The 23,432-nt window shown below is 34.9% G+C and overlaps 3 protein-coding genes across 4 annotated transcripts; 1 reads left to right on the top strand and 2 right to left on the bottom strand.

The window, feature by feature from the left end:
• Nucleotides 1–555: 555 nt before the first annotated feature.
• LOC140971985 (5'-3' exoribonuclease 3-like) lies at nt 556–6,418 on the top strand. Its single transcript, XM_073434458.1, has 22 exons — nt 556–770; nt 1,086–1,191; nt 1,285–1,361; nt 1,644–1,835; nt 1,927–2,046; nt 2,155–2,217; nt 2,389–2,466; nt 2,579–2,917; nt 3,010–3,087; nt 3,177–3,425; nt 3,642–3,737; nt 3,846–3,941; nt 4,153–4,223; nt 4,286–4,414; nt 4,508–4,584; nt 4,677–4,717; nt 4,809–4,883; nt 4,979–5,118; nt 5,239–5,313; nt 5,395–5,470; nt 5,542–5,618; nt 5,718–6,418. The coding sequence occupies exons 1-22, from the start codon at nt 588–590 to the stop codon at nt 6,247–6,249; spliced, it is 2,970 nt and encodes a 989-aa protein (XP_073290559.1). The 5' UTR covers nt 556–587; the 3' UTR covers nt 6,250–6,418.
• Nucleotides 6,419–7,693: 1,275 nt separating this feature from the next.
• Nucleotides 7,694–14,514, bottom strand: LOC140973179 (uncharacterized). Of its 2 annotated transcripts, none has more exons than XM_073435785.1 (5): nt 14,398–14,514; nt 9,386–9,594; nt 9,160–9,282; nt 8,574–8,792; nt 7,694–8,363 (listed from the first exon to the last, which is right to left on the bottom strand). In XM_073435785.1, exons 2-5 carry the CDS (start codon nt 9,539–9,541, stop codon nt 7,956–7,958), a joined length of 906 nt encoding a protein of 301 aa, XP_073291886.1. In that variant the 5' UTR covers nt 9,542–9,594; nt 14,398–14,514; the 3' UTR covers nt 7,694–7,955. The 2 variants fall into 2 exon arrangements, with proteins under 2 accessions (XP_073291886.1, XP_073291887.1); XM_073435786.1 differs by lacking the exon at nt 14,398–14,514 and adding an exon at nt 10,794–11,941.
• Nucleotides 14,515–18,367: 3,853 nt separating this feature from the next.
• On the bottom strand, nt 18,368–19,522 carry LOC140973178 (uncharacterized). The gene is made up of 3 exons (XM_073435784.1): nt 19,197–19,522; nt 18,758–18,958; nt 18,368–18,688 (listed from the first exon to the last, which is right to left on the bottom strand). The coding sequence occupies exons 1-3, from the start codon at nt 19,419–19,421 to the stop codon at nt 18,530–18,532; spliced, it is 585 nt and encodes a 194-aa protein (XP_073291885.1). The 5' UTR covers nt 19,422–19,522; the 3' UTR covers nt 18,368–18,529.
• Between the last annotated feature and the right edge of the window lie 3,910 nt (nt 19,523–23,432).

Genomic DNA, 23,432 nt, shown 5'->3' with positions numbered 1-23,432 from the left:
TGGTTGGGTTTAGGATTTTCTCACGTGGGTTCACACATGCTCAATTAAACAAATGAGTTGGTGATTAGTATACAAATGACGATCAATGAGTTTGTTCAGATACTGCCCGAACCGGTAGGGTCGAACATACCGATTCTCAAAGTTCTATTCTAGCTGTCATTTATTTATTTATGTATTTTCTTATCAACTTTTTTTTTAATAAATAAAATTTTACAAATTTATCCGGATGCGTAAATGAATGAGGAAGTTGGTGAAAAATACCCAATCAAAATATTTTTTTGGGTTCACTCCCTACCCACAAAATTGTGGTACTATGTCATACAAAATATGGTAGTGGAAATGTGATACATTTTATGTATAAATGTGGTACTAACAAAATATCCAAAGATTGAAAACAAAAAAAATCGACGGTTGGAACCGAATGCCAATTTCCCGGTAAATGAATTAACTTTGCTCACTGTGCCTCGTCAGTCATCATTTCTATATGTTCGGAACTTGAACCTCGAAGCTTTTATACACGCACACACTGGAAGTTGATAAGTCACACAAGCTTACAGCGTAAGTTCGAAAACTGAGGAAGAAGAAGAATGGGTGTGCCTTCGTTTTACAGGTGGCTGGTTGAAAAATACCCTCAAATAGTTGTCGACGCCATAGAAGAAAGAGGAGATAAAGTAGACAGCAGTTCGCAGAACCCGAACCAGCTGGAGTTCGATAATCTATATCTTGACATGAACGGGATCATTCATCCGTGTTTCCATCCCGATGATAACGTCTCTTCACCTTCCTTTTATCTTTTTGCATGTATATCGCTCTGTGCTTACGTCTGTTTGCATACAAATATTCTTGAAATGCCGTTTTCTATATACGTGTGTTTTTTGAGTTTTTCTGGTGTTTAGTAATCATCTTCTTCTCGTTAATGTAAAGGGTTTCCTTTGGTAAAGAAGGATCTGCATGTGATGTGGTTGTGCGTTCTTATGTATTCATCTCTTTAAATTTTACCTTATTTTTAGTTGATTTATTCTGCACTGGTACGTATGATTATGTCGGTCGGCTTTCTGAAAGTCGAAGGTTTTATGCTTGTTCAGCTTTTCCCTCCGACGACATTCGACGAGGTCTTCAGCAATATATACGACTACATTGATCGACTTTTTAACATAGTCCGGCCTCGGAAGCTCTTGTACCTAGCCATTGGTACGACGTTTCCACCTTGAAATTTTGCAAGAGTTGGATCGATTGTTTAGCACATTATTATGTAAAATGAACATTTCGATAAACTCAACTCAGATGGTGTCGCCCCACGAGCGAAAATGAATCAGCAGAGAAGCAGGCGATTTCGGGCTGCAAAAGATCTCCAAATGGCCGTTAGACATTCACCTCTTTATATTTTGTCTTTTGTTGTGGTCAGGGGCGGAGGTACATGTCCTTTTACTGGTCCAAATTTTTTAAAAAAAATTTATATGTAAATTCATGTATAATTTTGGATAAATTTGATATTAGCCCGGGTAGATCAATTTAAAATATTAAAAGATATTAGAGTTTAAAATTCAGCCCAGGTAACACCAGATTCCTGGCTCCACCACTGGTTGTGGTTGTGAATTACTGTCATTGAATTTTTATTTGTTATCTCTCTGTGTATTCTCTAGGAGGAAGTGGATGATAAGTTTAGGAAAGAGTTTGAAATGGAAGGGAAAGTTTTATTACCCAAGAAAGAATCCCAAGTCACTGATTCGAATGTCATCACACCAGGGACGGAATTCATGTACACATTGGCGAGGAAACTTAGAAACTACATCAGGCTGCGGATTAGTGACAGTGTAGCCTGGAGAAGGATCAAGGTTATCCATGCATGGAAATATGCTGATAAAACTAACCTTTTACACAACATATATACATGACACTGTGTACAATATTTATCTTAATTTGCAGGTGATTTTGTCAGATGCCAGTGTTCCTGGCGAAGGAGAACATAAGATAATGTCATATATACGAGCTCAGCGGTCGGCTCCAGCATATGATCCAAATATTAGGCACTGCCTATATGGATTGGTATGACCTCAAATCATTGAAGTCAGAATGATCAATTTTAAAAATTGCTTCGTTTTTACTTGAAACTTCCCTCCTGTCATTAAATCCAACTTTGACATCTTGCTGCAGGATGCGGACCTCATTATGCTCGCCTTGACAACACATGAAATCCATTTTTCTATTATCAGAGAGGTTTTGGTTCAATGACACTGTCTTCCCTTAATTTGAAGATTTTTATTCTAATCGAACCTCTTATTCTTGTGTTGGATGTTATTAAAATATAGTTTTGAGGAGGGTGGGTAGTTGAGATTTATGTTGGAAAACTTACTAATCTTTTTTGTAACCTCGCTCTTTGTTTAACAGGATCTACGATCAGCCGCAGAGAATAGTGAAAATGAAGCTGAGATTTGTATCTTGAAGTCACGTGGCTGGTTTAAGAGGGTACTAATATGAATGTTTGCTTTCAGTCATGTTAGAATCTCCTTTAATATATTCGCTATGATGGAAATTATATGAAATTAAGTCATGCTCGGGTGTATTTGTCTTGGAATAGGATCCATTTCAGCGAACAAGCTTTAGCGACTCACATGAATTGGCGTCACAAAAGGAACCAATTAATTCAATTGATAAAAGTTTGAAGAAAAAGCCTTACCAGGTACAATGCTGTTTACCAATAATTTATGTTTATTCATATGCTGACGTTATTCTGAAATTGATGAAGTTTCTCCATGTCTGGATACTGAGAGAATATCTGGCTCTGGATTTGGAAATCACTAGTCTTCCTGAGAAGCTTTCCTATGATTTTGAGAGGATCATTGACGATTTCATCTTGATTTGTTGTTTTGCTGGCAATGATTTTCTTCCTCATATGCCATCGTTGGAAATCCACGAGGTTCTAATTCATTTTCTGTTTCCAAGCAATGTTCACTGAATTTTTTACTTAAAGATGATGGGAATTGGGAACATTTTCTGATGCTGCCAAAGGGTGCAATAAATTTGTTGATGCATGTTTATAAAAATGAGTTCAAGAACTTAGGAGGTTATTTAGTTGATATGCAACAGGTAAATTGCTCAGAACTCCTTCAATTTTCTGCTTTTGAGAAATATTGATGCTGCCATATTGAATTTTCTTACCATGGTCCTTGAAACAGGTGAAGGACAGACATGCTCGCTATATAAAGTTAAAAAGAGTAGAGAGGTTCTTGATTACTGTCGGAGAAAAGGAGGATAAAATATTTGAGAAAAGGGCTCAGATTCGAGACAAGAAATTGAGGAGGATCCTGTTAGAGATGACCAATGCCAATAAGATTGAGAAAAATATAATTTATAAGAATGATTATGACAAGAAATACCAGAAAGAACAAGAATTACCATCAAGTGTAAACGTATCAGATGATCAGGTATGACTAAAACAACTTTTCACTTGATAATTTTGAGATATTTTGACTTCTGCTTCCAGGACATCCATCCTAGGCAGTGAGTAATTTTGTACATAAAGCTTTTATCATTTGCAATTAGTACCAAGTGTTTCCTCAGTTGATCACGGTCAATTTGATTATATCAATTTATTTCTGATAGATGATATGAATTCTGCGGCTACTTCAATTGCCTTTCAGATTTTGAAAAATACAAAAGAGCTGAAGCAGAAGATCAAAGATTACATGCGTAGCCAGTCGGATTTGTTCAAAGATGGCTGTTTTGGCACAGATAAAGTCTGTAACTGTATATATTCCAAAATTGGATTTTACTTGTACTTCGTATCATTCTTCATCTAGAAATTGTTAAACAAAACATATCCTTCTTTATGCCTATTTGCACAGGTGAAATTTGGCACAGCTGGCTGGAAGGAAAGATACTATAAAGAGAAATTCAGTGTTGAAAACCCTGAAGAGGTTGAAGCCCTGAGAAAAAATGTGGTGTGTTGAAATCCCAAAGATTCTCAAATAGTTGGCCGTTGTATTTTTCCTCTTATATTAAGTACTAAAAAAGCCTCATTCCATGTATAAGAGTTACCATCTTTATGAACAAATTAACAAGCAAACAATTTGATTAAGCTCACTTCTCTTCACCAAGGTTTACACGGCATTGTTTTATTTTATCATGTTTGATATTTTCTTCATTTTTCAGGTTACTAAATACGGGGAGGGACTTTGTTGGGTCCTCTTATACTATTTTTCTGGGGTGCCTTCATGGACCTGGTATGTCACATTGTACATTTTTCCTTGTGAGATGAATCCCTTGAGTTATTGAACCGTGACAGGTTTTATCCGTATCATTATGGTCCCCTAGCATCGGATTTCAAAGGTCTCACGCAAACACGAGCTAAATTTATGAAAGGTTCGCCCTTTAAACCTTTTGATCAGCTAATGGGTGTCTTCCCTCCACAGAGGTAAATTTAGTGTATTCATCTCATATCTCTTGCTTATGGATGGATTTTTGGTTTCTGAAATGGTCATCTAAAGATTAGAAGTACATTTTACAGTGCTCATGCACTTCCTGAGGCATACCAGAGACTCATGATAAATGAGGATTCGTTGATAATCGACTTCTACCCCACAGGCAAGTCTTGTTTATGCTATATTCTTGAAATAAACTGTAGGGTTGTGAAAAATGATGCTGACTTTCACGATTTCAATTAATTGCTTGATTAGAATTCGAGACAGATGTAGATGGGAAGCGATACTTGTGGCAGGTTTCCCCACCTTCCCTTGAATATGTTATCAAAGTATTAGCTTTTTACATCCTTCAGTAATGTTCTTATTTCTTTTACCTCCTTGAGCTAGGGTGTAGTGAAGCTTCCATTTATAGATGAAAAACGGCTTCTAATTGAGTCAAAGAAAGTTGAAAATGAGCTGAAGGTGTGATTTGTGTTCTGTAGAGCACTTGTTTTTAAACTGACACCATAATTTTTTTTTTAACTGAAACGGCTCCATATGATGTTAATGACGTGCAGGATCATGAGAAAATGAGGAACTTGCAGAGTCTGGATTTGTTGTTTCTCGCATCCTCAGGGAAACTAGGGAATAAAATCATTTCATGTGCCAGAAATCGTGACAGTGAGACTGATACTTCAATAAACATTGACATTGCCGAGTAAGGTCTATTAATCAACGAACTTTGAACCAACGTATTTTTATATGAAAAAGTAAAGGCAGTGATATTAACTTCTTGAAATTGTTGTGTTCGTTGTGTTTTAACTTTGGAATTTATCAGGGTGGGAATTGACGGGACCGTGCGTTCTGCTTCGGCAGATGAAGATAATGGTGTTGACCTCTTTAAAGATGTCGTGTAAGCTAACAGAAATTGTAAAACTTTGTCTATGCACTTTTATCTTCTCGTTGGCTTATACCCTCAAAATTTTACGGTTAGATGTGTGCTTTATGAGAGTCATCAAGGTTTACAACACGTTCCTCGGCTTTTGGAAGGTGTCAATATCCCAGAAAAGGTCGAAGAAATTCGAGTTTAGGCATTCATTGTTGGTTTATTTACTGAAAATATGTTCGTTTCTACTTGTAGATTGTGGATAAAATTGATATTCCCGAAACTAAACTTTGGCATGAAGAACGAGGCAGTAATGCTAGTAATTTCAACAGGTATGTATGTCCATTCAGCGGAATTCTTAGAACTATTTTGTAGTAGTTCTCCCTCAGCATTGTTTCATGAAACCATGAAGATAAAAAATATATATTCAGGTTTCAGTATCAATCAAGGTCTGGAAAACAAGAAAGCAACTCGGGATCACGTCCAAGAACCTCCCATGTCCCTAACGTCCCTAATGCTATAATCAAATGGGCTGGTTCAGGATTCATAGGCAGAGGTAAAACAACCACCACCACCCTTCCTGTTGAAGGATGCAGCAATTTCTCCGAACAGGCTCCCAGGAGAGTAATTGGTGAACTTACTCCAACAACTCAACATGCTCCAAGAGCCTCAGTCAGTTCAAGATCAAATACATGGGGTTCCAGAACAAGGGGCCATTACTCATCTGTTACAAATCGTGCAACGCACAATATTAATAATGGAAGATCAAAATTAGGATTTGGTAGAAATGAAGAATGGCAAGGTTTGGATACATCTTCATCAATAGACAGACCTCAGCAGAGTGTCACACCGTGGAGCAGTGGGCAGAGAGGTTATGGTCAGGGGTCTTCGACATATAGTATCAGTTATGGCCATGGTCATGGAAGAAGCGAGCAACTCCCTGAAACTTCCTATATGTCGTAGTTGAATCGCTGGTGGAAATGGTACCGTCTCTTTGAATTTTTTTGTGTATCAAGAACATTGTAGCCACCAAACTTTTGGGAATGCTCAACTCTGTAAAGTCTATTTTTGCAACGAAGGACGTGTTTTCCAGCAGATTTTAACGTGGAATACAAGACAGGATGGAATGCAAGAAAACTGGGGAAAATACACTTAGTTCCGTACTATCTTACAATAGCAAAAACACCTATTAACATTTTAACGCGACACTTTTAGTTCTCAATTTTTTTAAAAAAAATAAATCAGTCGTCAATTAATTTTGAAGTTTTCTAAAACTTCGGGAAAAAAACAATTAGTTCTCACAATTTATTTTATAGTTAATTAATTGTATGGAATAATTTATGATATATATTAAAATGTTGATATAAAAAATTCAAACTTAGTAACTAAATATTATGAAAAAATCAATACGGTAAATAATCACAAATTTATCATATGAATATACTTATTTTGTTATATTTTTATTATATATAAATAAAAATTCAATAGTTTCTTGAATAAAATAAAAATAACAATATAGTCAAAATTTTTTATACTAACCAACTGGATCGATATAAATCTATTTAATTATTTACTTTTGTTTAGAAGTGATAAACCAAAATAGATATAATTTTATTTTTGTTAAGATAACAAATATAAATATGTAGTCTATATAAATATGTATATAAATAAAAAATGTTGATAATAAATTTCAAAAAATAAAATAATGCTTACGGCAAAAAAAAAAAAAAACTGTAATACTGAAAGTTTCAATTTTTATTTTATATCAAACAATCATAAAACACGAGAAAAAAAAACTAATATTTTATTAAAAAAATTAGCTTGATTACTTGATTTAAAAACAATAAAATCCTAACATTTCTTAATTTTAATAAATTTGAAAATTTTAATACTCTCAAATTAATATTTAAACAAAATTAAATTTATATTTATAAAAAGCCGATAAAATTTAATATATCAACTAACAAAATTATTATTTATGCAATTATTTTGATAGAAAATAATTCATAATTTATAATTTCTATATTTATAAAATAATTTATTATATAAGTTTCTAACTACAAATTTATATAATTTTGATCTTTTTATTTGATTTTTATCGAGTTAATAATTTATTAAAACAATTATTATTAAATTTTGTTTATATATATAAAATTATAATAATATATATTAATATAATAGATATGTGATTATTTACCATCTTTATCTTCACCATGATTTTAGTCTCTAATTGTTCTGTCACAAATTAGACATACCGTTATGTTTAACCATAAAATTAACGATGATGATTAATTTTGTTACATCTTTAAAAGTTTAGGGACTAAAAGTGTTGAGTTGAAATGATTAGGGACTAAAATTGTTTTGGTAAAAAAGAATGAGGATTAAAAATGTATTTTTTCCCCCAAGAAAACTCGGAAACTTTGGCATTAAACCAGATGATGAGAACTAGAACTTTACAAGCACAATTCCGAAGAGCAAGGCAAGAAATAATCCAAAAGTTCACCAAGACTAAGAAAGTTGTGAAGCCAACTGAGGAACAAACTAAAAAGAGATGTTAGACGACGACTCTGAGTACGATGGTCGCTGTTATCGAAGCCCAACATTCTATTAGTCAATAGAATTATTAAACTTGGGCCACAATGTATGCCTCTTGGACTTTAAATGTTCCATTAATATTGTTGAACCTTGGATTTCTTTCGTGCTAAATACCGTTGCTTAGCCGCAGTAAGTGAATCCTCGCTTCTTTTATGATGATCCGGTTTCAGCTGGTCACCACTAGCTGATGCCTTGTCAACAACTTCATCTTGCATGGAAGCATCAGAAACAGTTTTCACAAAGGTTCGTTCAAGCTTTTGATCTGGAGAAAGATTCTCTACAGTCTCATCTTGATGCCTCGTCACCAAGCTTGATGATTCTGGATTCGAATGAGTATCCGGGGGGTAGACTTCTTCTGGAGATAGAACACCCACCTCTTCAGGCTGTTTCTTAAGCTTCTGCGAATCAGCCTCTCCAGCACCAAATGCAACATTTTTTGCTAGGTTGAAGTAGAAGTCACTGAGGTCCGTCTTCTTGGTAACCTAATAATGTAAACGCATCAAACATCACTGCATACACAAATACAATCGATTTCACTCGGGAAAAAAAACAAGAAAATAGAAGGTGATGGAAGAAAAAAACTTCACATCAGTGCTTCTATCAAACTTAAGTCCCAAACTAGAGAAGTCAATCAGAAATGATAAGTTAGTTGAACAAAGATCCACAAAGCAGAAAAAGCAAGTTCAACTTACGTCTTCCTTCTCCTCTCTCATTTCACGGAGCCGCTCCTCATCCATCCATTTAGCTTGCTCAGCTAGTTTCTTTTTGTACGCACCAGTAACAAACTTATCCTTGTCTACATAGAGGTGTTCGTCTTTACCTCTTTCTTTAGCAAGTTTTCTCTCATAGATTATCTCATGTTCTCTTTCTCGTTGTTTGGCCTTATCCATTAGTGCTTGAATATACTTGGGCTGCAAATCCAAACAGAAAAAGGCTTGAGTATTGACTTGGAATACTGGATTTAAACATCAAGTTCCTCTTCTGACAAACAAATAACCTACAAACTCAGATCCTTGACCTGATTGATATCAAGAATGTGAGCTCGCACTTCAGATCCTTATACTTTTGACATACTTCTGTCTTTATGTAACATATACAGTTACTTTTAAAAATACTTTAGATGTCTAATGATGAGTCCATAGAGAGACAAAAAGGGCATCGAGTTTACTTGGAGGAATAAAAACTTGTAAGAGAACAACCAATCACCCTCTCACATTCTCATTGAAGTATCACACCAAAATATGAATTCTTCATTTGCTAATTAAAAAAGAAACACACCTTTCTATCTTGTCGATCCTGCTCTCTGGGACGGACTTGTTTCTCCTTCATCTTATCATATACTCCATCATAATCAAATGCCAAAGGATCTTCTTCAAGAGCCTTCTTATGCTGTTCTTCAGCCTTTCATAGAAATGAAAAGAAAAAGCTCATTACATCTGCAATTCTGCTAACAAAAAATTAAAGATTAAGCCATATTATTTTCATGCATATGCATAGGCGTTACGTCTTTGAGAGACTTGTTTTTGCTGGCTTGGCGCAGAATTTCTCTTTCAACATTATCGTCGTCGTCTTCAAAACCAGGCAGTGTAGAAATTGGCGGTTTTGGGGGTTGTTTTTTCTGCTGAGTTGGAACCCTAAGTTGCAACCCATACTTTTTCATTTTTTCCCCGCTTCGACACTTTCCTTTTCAAATCTCCAAACTTGATATTTAACCTAGTATAATCATTTACAAATCAGCCATATACATACATTGAAAGCCAACTGAATCTACAAAAATGGCTCAAATTTTACGGAAAAACTTAGCTAGCAATTATATCAAGAATTCTACAAAATAGATTCATTAATTATGAATATCAATATCAATCCTAACCCTAAGACGAAAGGCACGTGCTGATAATCAACCCTGATGGTGATACTAAATTATGTACTATATCAAGACTTGGTTACGGGAACTTGATACAGGAAAAAAGAATTTGTGGAAATATTTCCTCATTCGATTACAAAAAACGACATTGTACTGGTTGTGGTGGCAGTCGTTGCTCCTGATTGCCTGATTTTTCACAGATTGCCAGGTCATGGTGCTAGAGCAAAACTCTACTGACAGAGCGGATTTGGACTTAAAAATGATCCAGATTATATAATAAAAAATCAGCCAGGTAACATCTTCTGGTGAAGGCATAGTCCCACCTCGGCCAAAGCTACAGAATTGAGGCCGAGGAAGAAACATGGGGCTCCGTCATTTCATTACTGGCAGCCATGGCAAAAAATGTGAAAGCAGAAAAAACTATTAGGCACCTGTCCCCACGAAGATTCAAAACCTATCCAATTCTGAGAGATTAGATACATCACATTTTGCAAACTTGATTGCAAATCCCTTCCCAAAATGACTGAAAAGTGGAAGTGGTACAGCAACTTTAATATGTAGCCATAAAACAAATCGTTTGTAGATTAATATCAAATATATAATTTTTAATATTTAGTCCGATTTGATAAGATAGCCTAATCTTTTAAATTAGGAATTATAATATTCTTATATTCTGTAGTTCATTAATTCTTGGAATAGACTTCCCACTGGTGTTTATCTAAAAGGTGTGATGCAATTCAGATATAAATACAAGAAATTCTCCTTAGTTCTTTTCTGCATGGTATCATGAGCCCGTGTTCTGTTCCATTTCACCGCTTAAATTTTCTCTTCCTTGTCGCTTACAATTCTTTAAAAAATGTCCACCGAGTCTTCGATGTCTTCAAAATCCTCTAGTGAAGAGCTGATCGTAAAAAATTCTGAGCAAATTGTTTATCTTTCCGGAAACAACTTGCCTGCCCCACAAATTACCTCTCATCGGCTTAAAGGAAAAAGTGGACATAATCAGTCAAATTGTGATATGTGATCGTGGCAAATTAGGGTATCTTACTGGTGAATTGAAGTCCCCAAGCCAGACTGATCCCATCTGCAAGACCTGGTTGGCCGAGAATTCAATGGTTCTCGCCTGGCTAATCAATTCCATGGAGCCCAATATCAGTCATCGCTATTTGTGGTTTAAGACAGCCAAAGAAGTCTGTGATGAGGCGCAACAGATGTATTCCGATCTCGGGAATGCTTCCCAAATTTTTGAGCTTCGTTCAAAGCTCAAGGAAATGAAACGAGGGTCAAATTTTGTGACTTGGTGTTTCTTTGATCTTCAGGATATATGGCAGGAACTAGATCTATTGCTTGAGACCTCCACCACATGGGCTGACTGACTGTGAAACTACAAGCCAATGTTGAAAAAGAAAAAGTTTTTGATTTCCCATCAGGCCTTAATAACAATCTGGATGATGTGCGAGGGCGTATGGTGGCGCGCAATCTCTTTCCCTCACCTGAAGATGCCTTTTCAGAAGTGTGGAGTGCGGAAATGCGTTGAAAATCATTCTGGGCAGTTATGTTAAGGAACATGGGATCATACAGCAGAGTTCTTGTGCATACACCACAAAAAATGGAATTTCTGAACGAAAAATCGTCACTTGTTAGAGGTTGCCTGTGCTCTCATGTTTGCTATGCATGTTCCTGAATACCTATGGGGGATGCCATTCTCACAGCTGTTTTTCTAAAAAACCGTTTACCCAGTTGGCCATTAAACTTTGTCACACCACTGTCACTTCTTGCTACTCAATTCCAACACGTTTCTACGTCTCATCTTTCATTAAAAACGTTTGGGTGCACAGTCTTCGTCCATGTTCATTACCAAAATCGTGGCAAACTTGATCATCGAGCCGTCAAAATTGTCTTTGTTGGCTACTCTCCCACTCAAAAAGGCTACCATTGTTACTGTCCATAAACAAAGAAAACTTAGTTTATCGTGATGTAACATTTTTTGAGGACATGCCATATTTTTCTCCAACTTCGTTTCAGGGGGAGAAATCTGATAAAGCTTGTCGGAAATTCCCACCTCTTCTTGGTGAAAATATTCCTAATCCAAATCCGACTACCTCTCTTATGGTTCAATTCGATCTTTCCTCAATACAAGAACCAACCAAGGGAAGAACCAACTTCCAAGCCAGAATTACAAGTCTACTCGCGACGAAACAAAACTCAAAGTAAAAAGGACATTGCAACTCCAGAGCACAACTTAGAATCTGACCCAATGGTAGATCCAAATACAGGTACAGTTCTTGATCTCAACGTACCTATAGGCTATAGCCATAATAAAAGGTGTGAGGTCCTACACTCAACATTACATATCTGATTGTCTCATATTCACTTTTGTCTTCCTCATTTCGTGCTTTTAATTCAAAGTTGTCTAGTGTCATGATCCCCAGGACTATTCAAGAAGCCCTTGATGCACCTGAATGGAGAACAATCGTTCTTGAAGAAATTAGGGTCTTAAAAAAAATGATATGTGGAAATTGGTGGAGCTTCGACAAGAAATTAATGCAGTGGGTGTAAGTGGGTGTTCCCAATCAAATATAAAGCAGATGGATCAACTGAAAGGTACAATGCACGGTTGGTGCCGAGAGGATTCACTCAGACATATGAGATTGATTACACCGAAACGTTTGCTCCGGTTGCTAACTCAATACAGTCGGTACTATTTTGTCATTAGCAGCTAATCTTGACAAGCCCCTACACCGACTTGATATAAAAAAATGCATTTTTCAATGGAAAACTCGAGGAAGAAGTTTACATGAGTCAACCTCGGGGTTTTGAAGAAACTTTGGAAAGACAGGTTGTTTGCAAACTCAAAAAAATCTCTGTATGGACTAAAGCAGTCTCCACGTGCTTGGTTTGATAGATTCTCCAAGGCCATAAAGAGGTTTGGATATGTATCGGGACAAGCAGACGACACACTGTTTGTTAAACATTCTGAGAAAGGAAAAATACTCTCATCATAGTATATGTCGATGACATAGGAGATGACAATCAAGAAATGCAGGATATTAAACTTATAATGGCAAATGAGTTTGAAATAAAAGACTTTGGAGCACTGAAATACTTTCTAGGTATGGAAATTGCTAGAAGCAAAAAAAGTATCTCTGTTTCTCAAAGGAAGTACACTCTAGATCTACTAGAAGAAACATGAGTTTTGGGTTGCAAACCGAGTAAGACGCTAGTTGACAAAGGGAATAAAGAAAAAATGTTGGAAGGTACGCCAGTGGAAACCGAAAGATATTAGTGTCTTGTTGGGAAACTCATCTACCTCTCCCATACTCGCCAAGACATTGCCTTCGCAGTGAGCCTTGTAAGCTAATTCATGCACGCTCCTTGTCAAGGTCATTTGAATGCAGCATATAGAATATTGAGAAACTTGAAACCAATTTCCGGGAGAGGTCTTTTATTCACAAAGAATGATGATCGACGAGTTATAGGATTCACCGATGCAGACTGGGCATACTCTATCGCTAATTGAAAATTAACATGATAGTATTGTACCATCGTCTAGGGAAAGTAAAAAAAAGCACGTGGTCACAAGAAATAGTGCAGAAGCAGAATACATGGCTTCGGCAAAAAGATTGTATGAACTTATCCGGATAAAAAGAGTGATCCGGTAATTAAAAATCAAGTGTGAAAGTCCAATGCAACTATATTGCGATAATCATCCGCAATTTGCATAGCCCACGACCTTGTGCATTATGATCGAACTAAACACGCTGAAGTGGATCGACATTTTATAAAGGGAAAGGCGGATGGAAAAATATCAGCATTGAATATGTTCCTACCACTCATCAACTCGCGGATATCCTCACAAAAGGACTTTCGGAGCAAACACACGAGCTTTTTGTAGGCAAGTTTGGTCTCTTCAACATTTACGGACAAGCTTGAGGAGGAGTGTAAATTATATCTAATATATATTTTGTAATATTTAGTTTGATTTGATGAGATAGCATAATCTTTTAAATCAGGAAGAATAATATTCTGATATTAAGTAGTTCCTTAATTCTTGGGATAGAGTCCCACTGTGGGGTATTTAAAAGGTGTAATGCATTCAGAATTAAATATAAGCAATTCTCCTTTGTTCTTTTCAGCATCGTTCAATGTAAAAAGACAAATGTTCAAAAGATTGAAGATTAATAACAAATGCCAAACAATACAATTTCACCGTTTGCTTATTAGAAAAAATCTTAAAACTTCTTTTTTAAAAAATTCCGAATTAACAACCAAATACTCAACTAAAGGCAGCCTTCTGACTGTTTAACCAAATCAGAATCATTCGTAGTTGAACAATGAGCAGAGGCTTGACAAAGGTTGCTTTCAGAGACAGACCTCTCAAAAATTTTCTTACAAAAATTAGAAATTTCAACCGAAAACCCATTAAATTGGTCCCATACGAGTTCTGATCCATTATTTCTTCCAAATTACATATCTAAACATTCAATTTCGGTTCAATTTCCTCTAATTCATCATCAAGTTACAATCCACACCCAAAAAAGCCGAAAATTCGCACTAGAGTGACGTATGCCACAAAAAGAAAAATAGGAAACGATTAACAAAGCCTAAGAAATTGAGGCTAACTTTAATAGAATTTAGAAGAGAGAACGCACCTGGTACGAGAAATGTGGGCAGCCAGGGTTTATGTTAGAAATTAAGATCAACAAATGGGAAAGAGGGGTGTCATCTTTATCAATCAAATAACCAAAATATTCTCAAGTCGCACTTGACCTGTAGAGCGCATAAAAATATTTTATTTTTTTGATGCCTCAGATCGAGTCGGATTTAATGGGGAAAAAAAAAGCATAATAATATTTTATTTTTTATGTGTTAGATCGGGTCGGATTTAATAGAAAAAAAAAATTATATAACTCGGGATCGAAATGGTTTTCTATCATGTAGATTTTCATCCTATAACATATTGATTTGTGTAAGAATTGAGACAAAAATTAAAAATGATACGTCTCTTGTTTATATCGGTGAAATGAATAGTAAAAAGTAATATCTTTTTATGGATCGCAAAATTGACGTCTCATGATAGCATATATCTGATTAGCTAAATCAGTGCATGCTTGAAGTTGATGAATGCAGGCATGCAGTAAATTAACATTACTCTCTTTTCTTTTGTATCTAACCCACCTTCAATGTTTCTTACAAATTCAAATTTGTAAATCCATCTGACAATTTTAAAAGATAATGCTAAATTTTACCAATTTGAAGACAAATAAATAAATATAATTAAAATTTGAAATTATAACGATCCTACTAATAATTAATGGCAAACACTTACACATTCCCTCATTTCCTTTGATCAACTTCCACTTCCTCTCTTCATCCCCTCATCCATCTTCCTCCCATTCAATTTAAATTCCATTTTCCATCTCCCACCAACACCAAGAAGAAACATAAAAAACCTTTCTGAACCAAGATTCAGATAAAGAAAAATTAAATAAAGAAACCCCTAGATGTGTTTTTGCTTCTTTCATGATTGCCGGTTTCAAGAAAAGACTAAATCATGGAGCAACAGCAAGACTCGCATCAGAAGACTTCAAGAAAACATTCTTCTTTTATGTCAAGGAAGCATCCGGTACGAGTACAAGGAGAAACTGGCCGTGACCGCTGCCACCCTCATGTTATAAGTCTTTAGTTCTTCTGAACTATTGTTTGTGTTTGGTGCAAGCATGGTCGTAGGAAGAAAAGTGATTAATTAATTAGTTCTGCTTGGTTTCTTGGTTTGTGTCGTCTTGAATTTTATGAATTACGCATCGTCAAGTGAAGCTTATATGGACAATTCGGTATTTGTGATTGTTGAAATGTGATGGAGTGCAATCTTGAGAATTGCTGTGAATTATATTGAACTGTTACATTCGTACACCATTATATTTGGGATTTGATCATTCTCATTTTTACATGCATGTTTCCTTGCATATGCTCACACACCGAATTCAGGTATTGTTTTTAGATGATTACATGCATTCAGTCCTACACATGTTCATGCGATTTCTTTCATACATTTACTTTTGCTTTTCAGGAAGAAATACGAACCCTGAAAATCGAAGAAAGCACACTAGACGAGAGTATAAGGTCAGAACTCAATGCACCTACAAGTTGACGAGGTTTTTGGAGCATGTTATTCTTGTAATAAGTTTTCTTGTTCCAGAGAAATGGAGGAAAGGTTAACGAACCTGCATGAAGATGAAAACTATCAAAGAGAAATAAATCGACTTGATTTCATCCAGATACCAAAAATTTCATCGACCAGTCGGCTTCATGTTACTCGAGAAGACATCATAAACTTACCTTGCTTCCAGGTACCAATGTGCCAATTGACTTGCTTAATTTGATAGGTGACAAATTTTGAAACCACGGGCATTTTCTGCTACAGAATGAAACTCTTATGGTCATTAAAGCTCCTCGAGACGTACTGATACATGTCATCTTTCTCTGTGCAGCTAGTAACTTGTATTTCGAACTAGTTTTAAGGTACACGGATCAGGTATACTACCTAGTTCCTTGGATATTTGGCAATCTAATGTACTTTCTAAAGCGGGTATTTTTGGTAGCCGTACATTTTGTGTGAACTGTTCAAATTAGCCCATACGAGGAAAATCTAGAGACTACGAATGCAGATGGCGAGGCTCAACCAATCTAGAGTAAATGAGAATGCTTCGGCATCCCCACTGACGGAGGAGATTAGAGAAAGAACTGGTGAAGCAGATGCAAGTCCTCAACGGGACTGCGGACTGCCGACCGAACTCTTCAACATAAGGACAGATGATGTGAGTCACGAGCAAGAATGGTCGAATAATGCTTTAGAAGATGCGGATTTTTATGTTCCCTCAATATTTACGAAACTCTCACTTTATGATTTGCAGAATGCTGATGGTTACATGCCAGCTCCAGATAGGGAGGGATGCAAATATCGAAGCCATCCAAGACTTGTGGAGGAAACGTGTCCTAAATTTCCTTTTCTTCCAATTTCTTCATAACATGCTATTGTAAATGTGTTATTTGGCTCCATGACTATGTACCTGCCACAGATGAACGTGACTTCGACTTCATGAATGATATATGACTCAATACCTTGCTGGATTTCAGCACACCACCTGCCCAACCTCCACAGAGTGCAACGTTGATATGTTCCAAATCCGATGCGATAGCTGGGTGCTGCTGGGAATCAATGCATTATGACTATACCACCGCTACTACCAGTACACTACAAGACCAGATCTGCCACCAATTAGTAATGCAAAGCCATCTGTATTGAACAAGATAGCTGGTACTGACAGGTATAACTTGGAAATGATAGAGAGAGACAATCCATAGCTGGTATCAGTACGCCACAACCGCAAACTCCACCACCAATAAATAATGCAATGCCTTTTATACCCAACACGTACAATAGCTGACATCTGTTGGGGTAGCATGGAAATGATACATAATAAAAATGTCACGCCTAGTATCGGTACAGCACAAGCACAAGCCCAACCTCAGCCACCAATTGATACCGCAATGCCTGCCGTACCCAACACGATAGTCGATATTTGCTGGGATAGCTTGGAAATGATACATGAAGATAATGTCACAGCTCGTATCAATGCATCACAAGCACAAACAAAACCGCTAATTAATACTGCCATGGCTTCTGTACCCAACGCACTACCCGAGATGAGATGGGATGGGATTGCATGGAAATGACACATGAAGGCAGTGCCATGGGTAATATCAATGCATCACAAGCTCAAACTCCTCCAGTTAATACCACGGTGCCTTTTGTTTGGCTAATATCAATGCATCACAAGCTCAAACTCCAGTTAATACCGCGGTGCCTTTTGTTTCCAAACTGATAGCCAATAGTGACAGGGATAGCTTGAACATAATACATGAAGACAATACCATGACTAGTACCAATACAACACAACCCCAAACCACAGAGCCCAGTGTGACTGCAATGTCTAAAAAGTGAATCTGTTACGAGAAGTATGGCAGAAGTGAATCCAAATTCTGAAACAGCAGAGGTGACTCCGGTAGCACGTGAAAGATGCCCCGTCCACAAGGTTTACAAAAGAAGGGCCAAGCTGTTAAGGCAAAAGCGAGAAAGGAAACAGTTGGTCACACAGCATGCGGGGGGAAGGAATAAGGAGCAGAGGAGCAATGCAGACAACCAGAGAGAATATGGTGCTTCGAGTGCAAGCTTGGCTATGGGGCAATAATGAATATTCCTCTCGAATTTTTTTATTTTATCTTCCTATTTGTTCAAAAAGAAGAGAGTAGCATGGAAGCCAAAAGAGTGCCATTACAGTTGAAAGTGAGGATAAGGTTAGGTGTTCAAGATTATTTTGCAGCACTTCTAAGAATGTAAATGTTCCAGTGAACGAAGAAAAGCGATGGGGTTCTAACATACTTGGTTTCTGTTTGGAAACATAACTGTACAACCGTCAATAATAAATTATTGTCTGTGTGCTGTTTAATTCATGGCTACAGTGTCCTGAAGATTTTTTTAGTCTTTTTCGTAATTTTCAAGCAAGACACCAGTACAAGACCGGCTTTCATCATCAGAATTCAGCTTGTGATCTGTTTATGAAGTTGAAACAATTTTTATTCGTCGAAAAGTATACGAAATGAATTCAGTAAGATTGTAACAAGTGTATTTTTCTGTATTCTAAGTTATGGACAAGGTACTGAAGTTAATACATAACACATCAGCACAAAATAATTGTCCAACCAAATCGCGACATCACGTGATCATTTCTCTGGATCAACTTTCTTTCTAATCCAACTAGCAACAATGGGTGTAAGAGCTACCGTGGGAGGAAATATGATGGGGGAAACAGCCTTATGGGCCGCATAGGCCAACGCAAAAGTCCCAACTTTCTCCCCCGTTTCGTTAATTGAAATTCCAACCTGCAATAGCTACCAGACATGAATGCTGCATCCTACAAAACATGAAGTTTGTTCACAGGGAAGCTGTACCTTCTGTAGCAATGCTGACACATCAACTCCAGCGCTGATTAAAGTACAAAAGAGGCCAAAGGATATCAAGGAAAGGGTAATTGAAGTGGCAAAATATGCTAAATATGCTGCTCCATATTTTGCCAGGAGTTCTTTAGCTTGATTTCCCTTTGAATTGTTTTCTTTGTTTTGTTCATTTCCATCTTCTTTTGCAGAGAATATCTGCATATTTCAGTAGAAATTTAACACATGATTAGGTATGTAAAACACAGACATCTTTGCCACGACAGATGAATGTTCTCCACTGCTCAAAGAAGAAACTCGTAAGACAGATGACATCCAGAACCCACTTGCCGCCAAACAATCTTTTATCAATGGAGTTGAGCTCCTACCAAGCATAATTAACAAACAAAACACTGATAAATCGACACATACAACAAGAAAAAAATAAGTGGGCTACCTTCCAAAGACCAGCTTCAAGCCCGTACTTCTTCGTAATTTCTTCCGGAGAAGACGGAGCCTTGATTTCCTCGGTTTTCTCCTGCACTGCTCTTACACTGAACCTCGTCAAGCCAGACTTGGAGTAGCTCAATCTATTGGGCTTCCCATTTTTGGGTAAAATCGTGGAAGAGTGAGCATGGCTAGTAAACAACTGAGAAGGAACTTGAAGAAGTGCGGCGGCCATGGATTGTCAGCCAACGAGCTCTCTCTCTTATCTTCACATCGGCTTTTGTTCCTTTTTTAGAGTAGAAGAAGATGGACATGATAGAATTCTTGATGGAAATAGCGACAGTCGCACATTTGTTTTTGAGAAAATTGGTTTAATAACTAAATTCAATTTTTTTATTTTTTATTTTTTTAAAATGATCTTTTCAAATGTATATTTAAAATATAATTAAAGTTGTTATTTTCGTAAAAAATAATTGATCAAAATTAAAAAATAAAATATTCCATTTTTTTTACTGAGTTTCAAATCATACCCTTCTATAACTAGCATCACACGTGTTGCCACGTGATAATTAGGTTTTATAAAATATGATATAAATTAAATAATAAAGAATTATATAAGAATGTTTCTTTCAATAAAATTAAATTATTAATTAAAGATATAAGTGTTTGATCGATGATTATAAGTTCGATTTTGTTTATCAATATATTTACGAACCAGATTGTTAAGAGCTTTATATCGATTGGATTAAGGTTTTCAAAGTTATATATATAAACTTTAACAATTTCTCTCTAACTCTTATGATGAAGTTAGAAATGATGGTTGGTTCACTCACGGTAAAAAAAAATGATACTATTAGATGGATTTGTATTTTGTGTTTGATACAGAAATCATATTATTTTAAAAATTATATTTATTGCAAACTGGAGTGATCAGTTGAAAATAACCTAATGATTTATTCGTAACAACACGTATTCTATACGATTAGAATATTTTGATTATAATATATTTATTGCAAACTGGAGTGATGAATTGAAAATAACCTAATGATTTATTCGTAACAACATGTATTCTATACTATTAGAATATATTCAAATAAATAGTAATTATAATAAAATTAAATTAAATTTATATTTGTAGTAAATAAGTAAATTATATTTTTAAAATGTTTGCTGTGTTTAAAAACAAATATCAAATATGTAAATATGTATATATTGTTGTGAAAAAGTAAAAATTTACGGTAAAAAGTAAAAATCTCAAACTCTCAAAATTATCACACTACACACTTTATAATATTTTTCTCTCAACTCAATTGTGATTTTCTTCACAAATGAGAGATCTATTTATAGAAAAATTTTACAAATAATCCAAAAATAAATTACATCATTACCTTAATCATCACACATAAATTTCAATATTCAACACCTAATTTTACCTAATTTTCAACATTCAAATATTCAACATTCAAATATTCAATACACACATTTTAAATATTATTTTTCAACACTCCCCCTTGTGATGATGATCATAATGATTGTCTTCATTACGTGTGTTTATATTGCCTCGTTAAAAACCTTACTAGGAAAAACCCATTGGGATAAAAACCATAGTAAGGGAAAAAGAGTGCAGTCACGTAAACTCTCCCTCATGTTGACACGAACAATTCTTCACAGATTTCGTAGATTGCGCATCCCAATATTATATATATGTTTTCTGAATATTGTCGTAGGAAGTGCCTTTGTGAAGAGATCTGATGAGTTTTCACTTGATTGAATGTAACGAACATCAATACATTTATTTTTCTCAAGCTCCTTGGTGAATGCGAAGAACTTAGGAGGAATATATTTAGTTCTGTCGCTTTTTATGTATCATTCTTTCATTTGAGCAACACATGCAGCATTATCTTCATATAGTATCACAGGTTTCTCGTCGAATGATAATCCGCATGAGATTTGGATATGTTGGGTCATTGATTTTAACTACACACATTCACGGCTTGCTTCATGTAGTGCAATAATCTCGGCATGATTTGATGAAGTTGTTACGAGCGTTTGTTTCTGTGAACGCCAAGAAATTGCAGTGCCTCCACGAATAAATACATATACAGTTTGGGAACGTGCCTTGTGTGGATCAGATAAGTATCCAGCATCGGCATAACCAATTATACTTGGATTAGCATCTTTTGAATACAAAAGTCTCAAGTCTGTCGTTCCTTGTAGATAACGGAATATATGTTTAATTCCGTTACAGTGTCTCTTTGTTGGATATGTGTTAAATCTTGCCAATAAATTTACGGCAAAAGATATATCAGGCCTTGTACAATTTGTAAGATACATAAGGGCACCGATAGCACTTAAATATGGTACTTCTGGACCAAGAATATCTTCATCATCTTCACATGGACGAAATGGATCCTTTTCTATGTTTAATGATCTAACAACCATTGGAGTACTTAAATGATTTGATTTATCCATATTAAAACGTTTAAGGATCTTTTCTGTATAATTTTTCTGGTGAACAAATATTCCACATTCTTTTTGTTCAATTTGTAAACCCAGACAATACTTGGTTTTTCCAAGATCCTTCATTTCAAATTCTTCCTTCAAGTATGACACAACTTCATGAATTTCATTATTCGTTCCAATGATGTTTAAATCATCAACATATACANAAAATTCATTGCATTTTATAAAGTTTGAACGGTAAATATAGCTTTATAATATACATTTAATTTGGAAACTGAATTCATTGTATGACAAACACTTCTTCTATTTCTATTTTTTTGTGTAACCCAAAAGAGTTAATATTTTTTCTCTTTTATCTTCTCCAACTCACTGGAAAAAGTTATAAAAAAATATTTATATCTAGAAAAATATTTTTATTTATTGTTTTTTTGTCTATATATTTTGTTATATGTGAGCACATATTCTAATTCATTGTCTTAATTGCCATATATATTTACCATATAATTTGTGTACATTGAAGATGAATAAGTTCATTTTGTAGTTTTTTATTACATGGACTTAAGTTGATATATTAATATGTGATATACATAGATATAAGAATTTTCAAATTCAATTTATTCACAATGATTTTTCATAATTAAGGCCAACTCAAAATAATAAAAATTAGGATTCATAATTATTTTAAATATGATATAAAAATAATACGTGGAAATTTTTTTTGACATTTTAGTTGCAAAATACAGTAATAAATGCATGTAGGTGCATTATTTCATTGTAGCAATTATAACTTTATTTAATTAATATCTTACTTCTCACTCAGAGATCAAAATTTGTTTATTTCTTATTTTGATTATCGACAAATCCAATATTTCTTTTAAATATTTTGCTAATAATATTTACATGAGTTTTATTGTATATTTATCCAATTTGAAAGGTATAAATTATAATTCAATATATAATAATATTTGAAAACTGTAGAATGCTTCTAAATTTAAAAATCGAGTAACATGTAAGGGATCAATTCAAAACTAAAAGTTGATGCAACATTTTTCTTCTAGCTTTACAATCGAATAATATAGGATCGAGCGTTTGTGTCTTTACTAAAAGCTATAACTGATGATAACTATGCAAGTCAAATCTTTAAATCATACAACAGCTCAAGCGCCTACCCATAGTGGACAATTATTGTACCAAAAAATCTATCTCCTAATAATTGCACCAATTGCAATCAATGAAAATCAAAGTCGTGATCTTGGTTCTGATACCAATTGTAGGCTCAAGCGTTTATTGTTTTATCAAAACCTATAGATTATGGCAACAATGCAAATCAAATATTTTAAATAGTACAACAGTTCAAGCACAATATTTCAATTACTCTATCCAACATGATCAATTATTGTACCCAACAATAATTTTATGCACATAACTTTTTACCATATCATATAAATTTATAAGACATTTGAGTAGAATATATAGTACTTGATATTCTACATAAGTAGTAGAGGAAAAAATTATTTTTCATTTATTTGAAAATTTATATTTTAAAATAAAAGAAAAATCTGAAAAATTGAAAAAATCACGAAACCCAAATTGAAAGTTGAATTAATACATTCATATTCATCATTAAATTTTACTATTTAATTTTAATATATTTAACATGTTTATCTACTAAAAATATTGAAAGAATTGTTTATACAATTTAATAAAAAAGTCAAAGTACATCATTTTCTGATTCCGAATAACGATCACATTATTATTACGTTACAATGATAAATAAATTATT

Source organism: Primulina huaijiensis, chromosome 3 (genome assembly GCF_012295235.1).
Source record: "Primulina huaijiensis isolate GDHJ02 chromosome 3, ASM1229523v2, whole genome shotgun sequence".
Taxonomy (NCBI): Eukaryota; Viridiplantae; Streptophyta; class Magnoliopsida; order Lamiales; family Gesneriaceae; genus Primulina; species Primulina huaijiensis.
The sequence above is the reverse complement of the archived record's forward strand: the minus strand, read 5'-3'. Positions and strand labels throughout refer to the sequence as shown.

Bases quoted from the DNA above. Each gene is read 5' to 3' on its own strand.
- LOC140971985 (XM_073434458.1), top strand. From the start codon at position 588: ATGGGTGTGCCTTCGTTTTACAGGTGGCTGGTTGAAAAATACCCTCAA. The intron at 4,415-4,507 runs GTAAATTTAGTG...TACATTTTACAG, and splicing joins GGTGTCTTCCCTCCACAGAG to TGCTCATGCACTTCCTGAGG. The intron at 4,884-4,978 runs GTGTGATTTGTG...AATGACGTGCAG, and splicing joins AAGTTGAAAATGAGCTGAAG to GATCATGAGAAAATGAGGAA.
- LOC140973179 (XM_073435785.1), bottom strand. From the start codon at position 9,541: ATGAAAAAGTATGGGTTGCAACTTAGGGTTCCAACTCAGCAGAAAAAA. The intron at 9,283-9,385 runs GTAACGCCTATG...TTTCTATGAAAG, and splicing joins AAAACAAGTCTCTCAAAGAC to GCTGAAGAACAGCATAAGAA. The intron at 8,793-9,159 runs GTGTGTTTCTTT...TTGGATTTGCAG, and splicing joins AGGATCGACAAGATAGAAAG to CCCAAGTATATTCAAGCACT.
- LOC140973178 (XM_073435784.1), bottom strand. From the start codon at position 19,421: ATGGCCGCCGCACTTCTTCAAGTTCCTTCTCAGTTGTTTACTAGCCAT. The intron at 18,959-19,196 runs GTAGCCCACTTA...TGAAATATGCAG, and splicing joins TTGAAGCTGGTCTTTGGAAG to ATATTCTCTGCAAAAGAAGA. The intron at 18,689-18,757 runs GTACAGCTTCCC...TAGCTATTGCAG, and splicing joins TGTCAGCATTGCTACAGAAG to GTTGGAATTTCAATTAACGA.